The following is a 13,131-nucleotide window of genomic DNA, read 5'->3' on the forward strand; positions in this document are numbered from 1 at the left end:
GTAAGCAAACCAGGTCTGTTCATTTTAGATGCACTTTTGGACCTGGGTTTTTTTGCGCATGCGCGGCGCTGTGACGTCACGTAGCGCGCAATCAAAAAATATCTTTTATTTTATATTTATTTTTATATCAGATAAGAATATTTTATTTTTATATATTTATTATTTATATTATTTTTTCTTTATTTTTATTTTATATTTTTAATTGTTTTTCTATGTCTCATTATTATATTTTTTTATATATTTATTTTTATCCATTCATTATTTACATTAATTTTTATTTTATTTGTTGATATTATTTTTATTTTTATTTTATTATTTTATTTTATTTTTATTTTATTATTTTTTAACTGTTTCTTATATCATTATTATATTTAATAATAGTAATATATATTATTATTTATATAACTATATTTATATGATTTATTAACTGATTTTCTCTCTTGATTAATTTTTAAAATATATTTTTTTCGAATTAAATAATTTAAATTTACCGCGCATGCGCGGAATCTTGTGCAACCATTCGTCTGAAAATTCTCTAGCCACTAGCCAATCGGTACGTCGGATAAATGAAAGCTCGGCTTTAAAGTACGGCGACCCTGAAGCCACTCATTATTGGTCGGTCTTTTGTATCCGATACATGATTCGTCAAGTAATAAATGAACGTCTCCTCTCATAGGTTTCTCTCATAGGTCGTCAGTTTTCATACACGGTTAAATTCAAGTTTAAACGAGACACATACTGTTTTTTAACCGTCCTTGCGTCGTGACTTCTACGAGAACGAAGCGTTGTACGTTTCTGTTATCGGAGTTTTTGTTCTCTCTGCAACGATATTCCGAATTCCGAGAATATTTAATTCCTCCCTTATTACGAGAAAACACGCATCGTCGATTTGTGCGAAAATAAAACACGACATGTCGCGCACAAATTAGGTAATAATTTGCGTACGGTAAACAGTAGGATTAGTCTTTTTGGAATTGCTGCAATTGTGAAGGAGTGATATTGTGATTTTGTGTTATTGTGAGATATACAAGGTTTGTTTTGTTTTTTTTTTAAATTAGTTATTACATTAAAATTTCCATATATATATTTTGCAATATAATATTTAATTTTTAATATATAACAATTGTTCTCGACAGATAGAATATAATCACAGCAGATTGAATTTTTTTCTGAAATATAGCTTTCATTTTTTGCATGAAGTAACTCGAATTTTAATGCATGTAATATAAACTCTAGATCTGTGTCAATATATAAGACAAGATATATTTTAATAGTGTGACTAGAAATTTTTTAGAATTCTATAATATGCATGCTTTATTCAGTGTTTGTGTTATAGATTTATTTGAATTAATTATTTTAAAAATACATATAGGTACATGTATTATGTTGAAAATACATTGACATTTTTTTTTAATACTTGAACTTATTTCTATTATGCTTAATAGATGGAATCTCGCTTACCTAGACCAAAATTTACATCGACAAAAGTGATCTCTACGATGGATGCAAATATAAATGCTAAAAGCACCAATGATAAAGTGATTAAAGAGGAAAACAATAATCCATCATCGAAAACACTGACTCTAAAATCAGAAATGGCACCAACAGGCTCTCTCGTTACGAGGACCATAAAAGAGAATAAACCACCAGTTCCTCTACTTCGTGCAAAAACATTATCCACAATTACACGATTGAACGAGATGAAGGGTGTGAAACGAGGAGCCACTACTATGACACATACTGAACTACCAAAGAGACCATTCATTAAACCTTCCGTTACTAAAGCAATAGCAAACAAACCAAGTGCTAAAACATTGACTAGTAATACAGCAAGCAAAGTGAATAAAGTAACACAGAATAATACGGACAACAAACTAAAACCATGGGATCTGCGAGGTCGTTTGGCACACACAAGTGACAAATTATCAGTTGCGCAGCAAAAAAGCAAAGACATGGAATCAAAATATAATGCAATGCAAGAATTGGTAAATACTTTGAAAACTAGCGAGACAGCATGCAGAACTAAAGCAGAAAAGCTTGAAGAGTCGAACAATATTTTAACTAGTGATCTTCAGATTTTAAAAGCAGAAGTATCTACATTACAAAAACAGCAGGAAGATTTGACAAAAGATTTAAAAGAGTCAAAAGAATTGTGTACAAGCATTACTTGCACATTGAACGAATTTCAAGGGAAATGTAAAGCACAAGAGGTAACGATTTCAGAACAAACCATACAATTGACAACTTTGAAAGCTGATTTGGAAGTGGAAAAGAAACAAAATGAGCATCTGAGAACTGTGAACGAACAATTACAAGTATTGACTTACAACATGGACAAAGAATGTCGAATGCTACACAATAATATACAGGAATTAAAAGGAAACATTCGCGTGTTTTGTAGAGTTCGTCCGAGAACTCCAAAAGAAATTGAACAGATGAAAGCGTAAGTAAACTTTTATAAATTTTGCTTTGTAGAGTTAATCTACAACTTGAAATGTGTGAATAAAACTATTATTTGTATAATTGATTGTTTGTAGGTTGTGTAGCATAAACTTTATAGACGAATGTACTATTGAAGTAGGAAAATTGGATGGATCAGACGCTATAAGCTGTAGTGGAAAACTAAGAGGAATAAAACAAGAATTTACATTTGATAAAGTGTTTGCACCAAAAGCATCACAAGAAGATGTATTTGAAGAGTTATCTCTTTTAGTACAATCAGCTCTCGAAGGATATAATGTTTGCGTATTTGCTTATGGTCAGACTGGTTCTGGCAAGACATATACTATGGAAGGACAATGTGAATTGCAGACTGAAGGCATGATTCCTAGAACTGTATGTATATACTTATGATATAGTGAACATTATTAGAAATTATTGAATCATATCCTAATAGAATCTTTATAGAATTCTTTATTGGATCATATCCTAATTTATATATACAACTTAACAAAAATCAAGAAGGAAAACAGACTAATAAGAACCTGACGCAGAAAACAGCGCGAATAATTCTTCGTAAAAAATCTTTGAATTAAACCTTTTGTTTCTTTTCAGACCACATATCCAGTAACTGAAGAAAATCATATTCATATCATACACAAAAAAATATTATAGAGATGAAAATATTATAGAGAATATATATATTGTATATATATGATATAGTTTTCTGCACCAGGCTCTTATTAATCTGTTTTCTTCTTTTTTATATTATTTATTAGACCCTTTTTTATTTTTATACAAATTTACATTACAGTTTGTAGTGTTTTGAACATAGTTTTTTTTAAAAGAAAGAAATATTCAAAAATTATAAAAATTTTTTTATAAATACAATCTAAATTTGTGTATTAGTAGTCAAACTTGTATATAATTTTAGGTACGTCATATATTCAAAGAAATGAAACAGTTTCAACTTCTTGGATGGGAATATCGAATAGAAGCAAGTTTTCTGGAAATTTACAATGAGCATATCATTGATCTTCTTGATTCTCAACCAAAATCGCATGAAATACGAATGGTTGATAGCAAAGGTCAGGATTTATATGTCAGTAATCTTCAGATACAAGAAATACACAGTCCGGAGGAATTGCATGAATGTCTTCGAATTGCACAATGTAATCGAGCTGTTGCAGCTACTCAATCGAATGAGCGGTAATTAGCGGTTATATTCATATTATAGTTCAAATTGCAGCAAAGTTACAAAATACAATGCGCGAAATAGCGTATTTAGCTGCTTCTCTCTTGGGTAAAATTATAATATTAGGAAATGCAACATTTATTTATACATAGTTTACTTTTTAGATCATCCAGATCTCATTCAGTGACAAGAATACGACTGATTGGCACACATAGTACAAAACAGGAGGTATCAATAGGAAATTTAAATTTAGTTGACTTGGCTGGTTCCGAGCGTTTGAAAAATGAAGAAGCTGTCAGAACTACAGAAACGAAAAATATTAACAAATCCTTAGCAAATCTTGGTAATGTTATTTTAGCACTTTTAAAGAAACAGGAACATATTCCTTATAGAAATTCTAAATTGACACATTTGCTTATGCCTTCTTTGGGAGGCAATTCCAAAACTTTAATGTTACTAAATATATCACCATTAGATGAGTGTTACAACGAGACATTAAATTCATTGAGATTTGCCAGCAATGTCAATAATTGCAAAATAGGAAATGTTAAACGAAGTCGCATGGTTTTACAGAACAATACAAACTGAATTCAAAATATTAATTTTAATTAAAAAATAGTTTAATTGCACTTTTTGTTTTTAATTCATAACTTTTTATACGATTGACATTTCTTTTTTATAATTACAATTATAATTTATGTAAAATAATTTAAGAAAAAAAATATGCCTTATCTAAGAAATTAGTTAATAAAAAGACAGTCGTCATTATTAATAATGGTATAATGATATGAATTAAAGAAATATACTAATAGATATAATAATTTAATTTAAATACATGTATGTATATGATCAAAAATATGAAACATCAATATTGTTATTGGCATCAAAACATTTTGTTTGAAATTTTGAATTTCACAGGGATCTTGCTATATTTCATAATTGTCTTTTAATTTTTATACTTTATAATAATTTTCCATTCTTGAGTTAAATTATACACTTAATGTCATTAATGGAATTTCGATTTAACAAGTCATGTTGAATTATTTACTTTAGAAGTAGGACTATCATTTAATTTGGTAATTATTTGAGCTTCTAATTCATATTCTACCAATAATATCTTAAAACTAGTATCTTGTTAAATATACTTGTTTTATGAAAGACAATCTTTATATAATTATAGACTAATATAAATTAAAGACTAAATGTAGATTATAATATAAATTCATAAAAGAGGAAAGAGAAAAACTTATAACAAATTTATTTGATTGTTTATTCAAAGAATTTCAACATATAATTTATAAATATTTAGTTATATGTAGATGTCATTTAATTAATTATAAAAATTTATTTAATTTTAAGTTTAGATATTTTTGCTGCTATTCCATAAAACAAAATTTTTATATTTCTTTTATACCATGCTAGATTGTAATTGAAATGAGACTGCCAGTTTTTATCTAAAAATTGTTTATAAAATACTGACATGTCATCTGCAGTTAATTCTTTCTTCCCTTGTGCTCTTAATAATTCTTGAAATTGTTTACGTTCCTGAAATCTCATTCAACGATATTAATGATATTAACTATAATATATCATAGAAAAAACTAGGATTTACGTACCTCGATAAAACTAGTATTATGTTTGATCCAGAATTCTTGATGCCATCGTTGAGTCTCTTCCCTGAGATTTATATATTTCTTTTCGAAGTAAGTTTCTTTCGCAGAGCGAGCAAATATAATGGGTCTCAGATTTGAAACTGGATCAGGAGAGCCAATTAAATCGTGAATTTGTTGATTGTTGTTCACTTTATCTGTTTTCTAACAAAGATATCTTGTTAGATATATACAATACAGATCTTATTTTTATTCTTATGAACAGAGTAAAATGATAATTAACATATAGTTTTTATTCTCGATTAATTGTTCTTCGTTATTTCATTACTTGTGAAATTCAATAATAATCTATTATAATAATGATCTATTAAAAGTGACATGTTTTGTGATTAGGAAACTTGTCATAAAAACCGAATAAGCGAAATATCATGAAATAAAAATTGTACTCTGGTGATATATATTTTTCAAGCTTTATTTCACATTTAGAGACTATGTTTTGAATTTGTCGAAATTAAATTTAATATTTACACCCTAATAATACATAAAAATAGATACATAAAATTTCATGAAGAGAGATCTGTGTATATTTATCCAAAAATTTACCGTACTAAATAATCTGCAAAATTCCGCAAAATATTTGACGCGATAGTTGCAACATTGCGATACAAGCATTTTTTTACAGAATTTTATCACAATTGATCACAGTAATAATATACGATATGCCTCCGAAAAAAGGTTATTTCACCGCCATGGATGGAGCCATTTTCGTCACGTGATAAAACACATGTTTTCGAATAAGAATATGCATCAGAAGAATATATATATTATAAATACTACATATTTTAATGATTATATTTTATATTTATTATATATTTTAATTAAGGCTTATTTACGCGATTTAAAATTCTTACTTCTTTATATAAATAAATCTTCATAGAAATTATTAATTGCTGTTACACTCGTAGTGTGTTAATCTATACAAAATAAAATCATATAAAAAATAGGATTTGGAAAGAATTAAATCATGAAATTATTATTTTATAATTAACCACATTTATTTATAGTTTTACAATTAACATATATTTTCTCTTCGGCAAATACAATCTAATAAGATATAGTTATATATCACTTTATTTTTTCAATCGAATAAGATTTGTATCTCGGCAATAGATCTAAGCTTGATTAATTTATGGAAATAAATTCAATAGAATAAACATTTAATAAATTTTCGATATAAACTTCGATATAATCAAATGCCTTCCAAAAGGATAAAGTATACATGTACTAAATCTGCCCTTAATTCATTTCCTGTGTGACATAATCGATTACATGTCGAATTATTGTAGTTTTTTTATTGTAAAAGAAATGTTATTATCAATAACAATAAGTTATTTAACAAAATCTATTATAAGAAATTGATTTTTATGTGTATATTAAGACTAGAGTTTTTGTATCAGGTAGAAACATTCCTTTAGGAGACTATGTGTTCGATATTATATCATCGTACATTTAAATAACAACTGTTCAACTCTATAAATGTTGTCTAATATTACATTTTTCAAGCAAATACGAGAATTAGACAACCGTTCTAATTTCTAAACGTACGATGAGAATATAAATCTATATAGCTATGTAAATTGCCGTTAATTGTCACGTACGGTGTTAATTATCACTTTTTTTTAGAATAAAAAACGAATATTAATCAAATTTAAATTATTTTCGCATAGAAGTATTTCTAAATTATACTATTTTAATTCTCTTGCAGATTTATATAAAATAGATTGTTTACTTAATTCAAAGGCTTTAAATATGCTGCATCAAATGTTTCGAGTTCATTTATTAAAAAGTTGGCCTCATTTCGAAGATGCTTTGCCTTAGACGCTGCTTTTTCCAAATTTCCTAATGTATTTGTTATAGTTTTAATATGGTTGTCCATTTCGGACGTTGTTTCGTCTACTAAATGACAGAGTCGTGCATATGTGCTGGAGAGCTCCCTATAAAATTATACCAGGTATTATTATATTAGAAAGACATCTATATATCTATACAATTATGAAAATATAATATAGAAACTACTTTGTATAATAAAATTTTGACAATTAATTGATAAGACTCTTGAGAAAGATTATCACAAAGTATTCAAGTATTCTAAATAATTAATATATGAATAATAATAAAATAATTAATATATGAATAATAATAAAATAATTAATATATGAATAATAAAATAATGAATATATAATTATACTAGAAATCAAAATTCTATTAGTCATAATGACACACATCACATGTTGTTTATAATTATTACAACTTACTGTTGCACTTGGTGACTGCAATTTGCAGAAGTAAGGTCTACAATCAATCGCAGTTTCTTCGTAGCATGCGAAACGTATTGTCGTTTAAATTCGCGTTCCTTCGCGCTATTAGTCCACGTTAGACGTTCGTAGAGATATAAAGCACCATATATCGCACCAGTTATTGCAATTAATCTCCACCCTACTGTTTTCAACATCTAAAAAAAAAATTTTTTCATAAAAAAAAATTTTTTTTTATGTATAGACAAAATTCATTTTTAGATAAAAATGTACATACAAAACCAGCAATAATAAGACCACCCATTGTACCCTGTGATGTCACAGATGCAATTGCTACACGAGTAGCTAAAGACCAATCATCAGATCTTGGTTGAAAGTTTGGTGTACTTGAAATAAATTTTAAGGAATCCGTACTTTCTGCGGGTGATGTAATACATGGTGGAATCTGCAAGAAACATTATTTTTCTTTATTTCTTTTATAAAACAATATAAAAAATTATCTCTATTAATTGCAACAATATATTTATATTGAGTAAGTACCTCATTAAATACATTAGTTTCTTTGATTTATTAACAAATTTGAATTAATTTTCTCTTAAGTATATTGTCGAGAACGCGACAGTAGTTTATCACAATTATCACATCTCTCAATTTATATATATAACTTTTTTATAATTAAATTTGTTATATATTTGTAATTAAAAAATTTTTTATTTTAAGATATATATTTAAAATTTAATATTTTTGTTTTATAAGTAGTATAAATATTTTCCTTGTAAATAATTTAATTCGATCAAAAAATCCGTAATTTAAAAAAAGTAGTTAGAAATATTTTATCCTACCTCTTGTGGGTAATTAGCAATAGCTAATCTGTGACTCTGTTTTCCTGCAAATCTATTAATTAATGCTGTAAAACCCCAGGAGAAACGAAATTCTAGGTCCTCGTGGAAATCCGCACATAAATTATCGCAATTTAATCGATATAATATTTCGAATGGCTCTCGTCGTGGTAAAAAGTTGAGCGACATTTGTTTCTTGTCTTCTGGCAATAAACTTGCCATTCTTTCGGTCATTTCTCGCTGCGAATTTTCCATATTCAATTGTAAAGCAGTGCTAAGTCTAGCTCGTAAATTTGATCCTAAAATATATATAAAATATTTTCATTGTGATAATGATATATATATATATTACATTATAATAGATTATATCTTTATATTTTTATATCATGTCATGAAAAATATAAATATATAGCCAAAAATTACCCAATCCATTTTCCACGTGTACATGAAGTTCCCGTTTAAATACGTTTAAAACAAGTGGTTCAGGGTGGAATGGAACATTAAATTCATCCACTAGAACGGACAATCGTCGAATTTCTTCGCTTAAAGCTTTAGAGACTCTTTGCTCCACATCTTCAACGATATGATGAATTTTATCCTTCATTTCTTGAGTTAACAGGATCAATTGTTGTTCAGTGAAATTCAACTTGTCATTAACTTCCTTCTTAATATTCAACTGTTCGTTTCGCATTTTTTGTGTGCGATCCAATATCTCATCTAACGTTTGACGTATTTCGCTACAATAAATATCAATCAAGTCAAATCAATTTATATTTTTTTAGCCAATTGCATAGATACTTGCATATAATATTTAAAAGAGATTATATGTAGAATATATTTTCTTACGTCGCAATATGTTTACCACGTTGAGAGTGTTGTTCAAATTTGGTCTTTACTGCAGACTTTGAAATACATTCTTCAAATTTTCTCTCGAAATCTTGAAACTCGAAATATCGATTTTGGAAACCTTCTGCTAGCGCACCATCTATAAGTTACATCTTGATTAGAAAAATGTTTTTTTAAACTTAAGAAAATATGTAACAAATAGCAATAATGCTTACTATGAGCAGGTTGACCACGTTGTTCTTGCATACGAGCCTGAAGAGTTTCTTTCGCAGAAATAAAAAAGACCCGTTCTTCAGCATCTTTTGGACTATAAACTTTCAATTCCCTTGCTAAAAAGTCAATAGCCCGCTCCTGATGTTGGGCTCTTACCTACGCATAAAGAATATATAAATATAAATGAATATAAATATATATCATATAATTCATTGTACAAAATGCATTTAATCGTGATAAGCATATTGACAAAATTGTAAAATTGTATAATTTGGTGCGTTTTTAGCCGTTCGTAATTAGTGCAATAAATATCACAGTTATTTTTGAAATTCAATATATATAATATTTTAAACTATAATATTTAATATATAAATTATAATATTTAATATATAAAGCTTCTAAAATTATGAATGTTGAAGTATTCACTTTGACTTTCTGTATATAAATAAGAGATAAAAATAAAGATAATTAGTGTGCATTTGTGAAAAAAATAAAACATTTTAGTATACATAACATTTCTCACTTTTAAGTGCATTATTCTTTAATAATAGATTCTTTAAATTATTCAGAGTCGATTTTTCCTCTATTAAAAAGAAAACAACTGAAGAATGTACTTTTGTTACCTTATTTCAATCTCTAAAATTTAAAACATAAATTTAAAACATTAATAAAAATTTTTTTTTCTTTTTTAATCGTAATCCAAAAGTTATTATCGTTTCGACATTTTTGCTGAGGAAAAATCACTTTGAATTTAAAGAATGTATCATTAAAAAATAATGTAAAAAGAGAGACATCCTAAAAATCTGTATTGTAAAGCATATAAGCATCATATTTTGGATAAGCGACAATTCCTATTCCAATGAATAAACTTACCTCCTTTTGTTCTTTGACCAGCTAAAGAATAGAGAAAAATTCAAATTGCTATTCAAATTCTATGCAAATTCTAATATGTACCAGATTATTCAATGTGGATTCTATACATTTAAGTTATTGTATATTATATACAAATATAATATATATATTTATATGCATTCACACATTATAAATCATACATTTTTTAAATTTATACAGAAAAATTTATATTAAAAATTTAAATTTAGACCTTTTGTTTATTTTATATTTATTAATTTCATAATTTATTATTTAAGTGTTGTCAATTTTATAATAATTTTGACATTTGATATACTTCATATTTAATATAAAACTTCTCATTTATCAAACAAATTAATAGTAAAAATCTTAATTTTAAATTTAATTATACGAATTATATTAATTAGTACATTTCTCAGAATATTATTATATCAAATAGATTGATAATTTATGTATTAAGTATATGTATGTTGTAATTATTATAGTTTTTTTTTATTTTCTATAGTTAGTGCTTCACAAATATACATACCTGATCAAAAAATTCTGGTTCAGAAGCAGAGGCGTCCCATCGATTATTTAGAATAAATATATTCGGTTTTGATAATCTTGTCGAAACTTTATGAAAAAAATTTTTTTCCTGAAAGAAAGAAAGAAAAAACTAATTAATTCTGAGATTTATCATATAGTATTGATTATTAAATGACAATATCATTGTGTAAGACATGTAAAGGAATTGAGCTATTCCTGTCTAAAAAATTACAAATTTCTAAGAAGATAGGACATATTAAATAATTGTTAAATCGAAGAAATATGTTGATAATAAAAATAAAATTAATATTTTTATATATATTTATTTATTTAGAATATATATTTTAAACTTTTGTAATTTTTTTCTTAAATAATTTTTCTTTTGTATATATAGATATAATTTTTTTAACAAGTACTATAGCAAATGTTATATTTGTTACAGAGATATTAAACTTACCGTAACCATCAAAGTGGATTCAGCATTTGCAACCAAGACAAAAACATCAGCGTCTAAACAATGTTTATCGATCCATTCATCAAGATTTGGAGTTACATCTACTCCTGGACTATCGACAAACACTACGTCATCTCGTAGCAATAAGCATTTCTCCTTTGGCCAAAATATTCTTACTAAATGACTTTCGCATAATTTTTCTTTACAAAGTGCGTGACCCAACTGTCCGACAGATTGAACTGGCTGCTTCTCGGTGGATCCTTCAGTAATAAGGTACGATTCTCCATTTTCCGAACCTTCAACTTGCAGGAAACAGTTTGTGGTGTGTCCTATACCACTTGGTAAAATTTTATCGCGTAGCATAGCATTAATGACTGTACTTTTTCCATTACTTGTTCTGCAAAATATATAAATGTCGATTATATCCTCCTTTTATTTAGAAATTGTATTGTGATTCACAAGAAGAAAAATTTTCTGAGTTTACATAAGAATAATATTTTAATATTTTATAATTTTATAATATTTTATATAAGATAAACAGATGATAAAATGAGATAACTTACAAGATAAATAATTCCTCACCTGCCGAAAAAAGCAACTTTCATATGATCCCTTCTAAGGACATCTTTTATTCCACGCACTTTATCAATGTAACCTTTGACCTTTACTCCTTCTTCTGCCGTTACAATATCACGATCATTTTGTAATACTGTAATAAAATTATTAGTTAGATGAATGTGTGATTGTATTATGATTAGACATATTACATTTCTCTGAATTTTCTGTTTACTTACATCCCATAAATTCCACAGTTTCTTCTACATATTTTTCTATATCCACAAATATATCATTTATCCTTTTCTTCGCCTTCACAAAAATCTGCAGAGGAGAATTATCAGTTCTAACATCTGATGATCGAAGTTGGCTGTCTCCTCCAATCATGGACGATTGTACAAGTGCACGATTGATATAGGCAGCCATTGTTTTTTTTCTATATTTCTATTATAAACGTGATGTATTTGGCAAAAATAATAAAAAAGTACGGTGCAGTTTGTGGATAGGCAGTACGTTGGTACACAGTGCACACAGCATGCGGGATCAACTGAAATCATAAAAAGCAGTAGTTAAATATTTTCTAATAATCAACTTCAGGACTACAATATTTAATGTATGTTGACAAAATTAAAAAATATGATGTGAATAATCATTGACAAATAATTATAGGATATATCTCTAGCTGACTGTATTTCTTTTAAAGATTGGAATATGATATAAAATATAATACAAAAAATATAGTTGATTATATTTTCTGAGAGATATCTGTGTATATATTTGATATACCAAGTGCAAGACTAACACTGCTAATAAAATATCAAAAAGAAGATGATAAAATAAATTAAAAATTAATAAGACAAAGAACAAATAAGACAATAAAGATGCAATATAATTGCTTTAAAAAAACACCACAAATTTTATATATAATTTACATTTGTTTTATACATATATATATAGCAGATGTGTATACATATTACAAGCACTAACAGTTTTTAAACATATATATTTAAATTTGTTTTTTTTTCAGTTCTTTTGCAATATAAATAAAAAAGTATGAAAAGAGAGTTTTATTACATGTAGGGTGTATCACCTATATGTATATAATTAGTGTCATTTGTAATTATAGAGTTATGAAAAAATAAGTCAGATAAAAAAATATTTTTTATATACATTAACAATTTTTATAAATTTATCATAGTTTATCAAGTTAAATATTCTCAGTGAAATTTAACAATTTTCTGATCACAAATTATAATGGATTATATTT

The 13,131-nt window shown here is 26.7% G+C and overlaps 3 protein-coding genes across 10 annotated transcripts in view; 1 reads left to right on the plus strand and 2 right to left on the minus strand.

Annotated features, from left to right (window-relative positions):
* Window positions 1-699: 699 nt before the first annotated feature.
* Window positions 700-4,556, plus strand: LOC114934227 (protein claret segregational). Of its 2 annotated transcripts, none has more exons than XM_029306876.2 (5): window positions 700-929; window positions 1,446-2,443; window positions 2,538-2,835; window positions 3,374-3,648; window positions 3,799-4,556. In XM_029306876.2, the coding sequence occupies exons 2-5, from the start codon at window positions 1,446-1,448 to the stop codon at window positions 4,220-4,222; spliced, it is 1,995 nt and encodes a 664-aa protein (XP_029162709.1). In that variant the 5' UTR covers window positions 700-929; the 3' UTR covers window positions 4,223-4,556. The 2 variants fall into 2 exon arrangements, with proteins under 2 accessions (XP_029162709.1, XP_029162708.1); XM_029306875.2 differs by having other exon boundaries at window positions 701-1,031.
* A 334-nt stretch (window positions 4,557-4,890) lies between these two features.
* Coa8 (Cytochrome c oxidase assembly factor 8) lies at window positions 4,891-6,023 on the minus strand. The gene is made up of 3 exons (XM_029306945.2): window positions 5,848-6,023; window positions 5,251-5,448; window positions 4,891-5,179 (listed from the first exon to the last, which is right to left on the minus strand). The coding sequence occupies exons 1-3, from the start codon at window positions 5,914-5,916 to the stop codon at window positions 4,979-4,981; spliced, it is 468 nt and encodes a 155-aa protein (XP_029162778.1). The 5' UTR covers window positions 5,917-6,023; the 3' UTR covers window positions 4,891-4,978.
* A 251-nt stretch (window positions 6,024-6,274) lies between these two features.
* The window catches only part of Marf (Mitochondrial assembly regulatory factor), a 7,731-nt gene continuing 874 nt past the window's right edge, over window positions 6,275-13,131 (minus strand). For 5 of the 7 annotated variants that reach the window (XM_029306946.2, XM_029306948.2, XM_029306947.2 and 2 more), the window contains 12 exons: window positions 12,104-12,411; window positions 11,892-12,018; window positions 11,313-11,706; window positions 10,857-10,964; window positions 10,331-10,351; window positions 9,460-9,613; window positions 9,245-9,383; window positions 8,822-9,135; window positions 8,402-8,697; window positions 7,837-8,004; window positions 7,560-7,756; window positions 6,275-7,238 (listed from right to left, as the gene is read on the minus strand). In XM_029306946.2, coding sequence (XP_029162779.1) covers window positions 7,034-7,238; window positions 7,560-7,756; window positions 7,837-8,004; window positions 8,402-8,697; window positions 8,822-9,135; window positions 9,245-9,383; window positions 9,460-9,613; window positions 10,331-10,351; window positions 10,857-10,964; window positions 11,313-11,706; window positions 11,892-12,018; window positions 12,104-12,290 — 2,310 coding nt within the window. In that variant the 5' untranslated portion in view covers window positions 12,291-12,411 and the 3' untranslated portion in view covers window positions 6,275-7,033. The remainder of the gene's footprint in view (window positions 7,239-7,559; window positions 7,757-7,836; window positions 8,005-8,401; window positions 8,698-8,821; window positions 9,136-9,244; window positions 9,384-9,459; window positions 9,614-10,330; window positions 10,352-10,856; window positions 10,965-11,312; window positions 11,707-11,891; window positions 12,019-12,103; window positions 12,412-13,131) is intronic. The other 2 variants (XM_085483239.1, XM_029306951.2) reach the window with 2 other exon arrangements.

Source organism: Nylanderia fulva, unplaced genomic scaffold, assembly GCF_048542155.1.
Source record: "Nylanderia fulva isolate GAGA-0341 unplaced genomic scaffold, ASM4854215v1 Scaffold24, whole genome shotgun sequence".
NCBI classification, from domain to species: Eukaryota; Metazoa; Arthropoda; class Insecta; order Hymenoptera; family Formicidae; genus Nylanderia; species Nylanderia fulva.

Bases quoted from the DNA above. Each gene is read 5' to 3' on its own strand.
- LOC114934227 (XM_029306876.2), top strand. From the start codon at position 1,446: ATGGAATCTCGCTTACCTAGACCAAAATTTACATCGACAAAAGTGATC. The intron at 2,444-2,537 runs GTAAGTAAACTT...GATTGTTTGTAG, and splicing joins GAAATTGAACAGATGAAAGC to GTTGTGTAGCATAAACTTTA. The intron at 2,836-3,373 runs GTATGTATATAC...ATATAATTTTAG, and splicing joins AAGGCATGATTCCTAGAACT to GTACGTCATATATTCAAAGA.
- Coa8 (XM_029306945.2), bottom strand. From the start codon at position 5,916: ATGCTTGTATCGCAATGTTGCAACTATCGCGTCAAATATTTTGCGGAA. The intron at 5,449-5,847 runs GTAAATTTTTGG...TATCTTTGTTAG, and splicing joins TTTGCAGATTATTTAGTACG to AAAACAGATAAAGTGAACAA. The intron at 5,180-5,250 runs GTACGTAAATCC...ATGAGATTTCAG, and splicing joins ATAATACTAGTTTTATCGAG to GAACGTAAACAATTTCAAGA.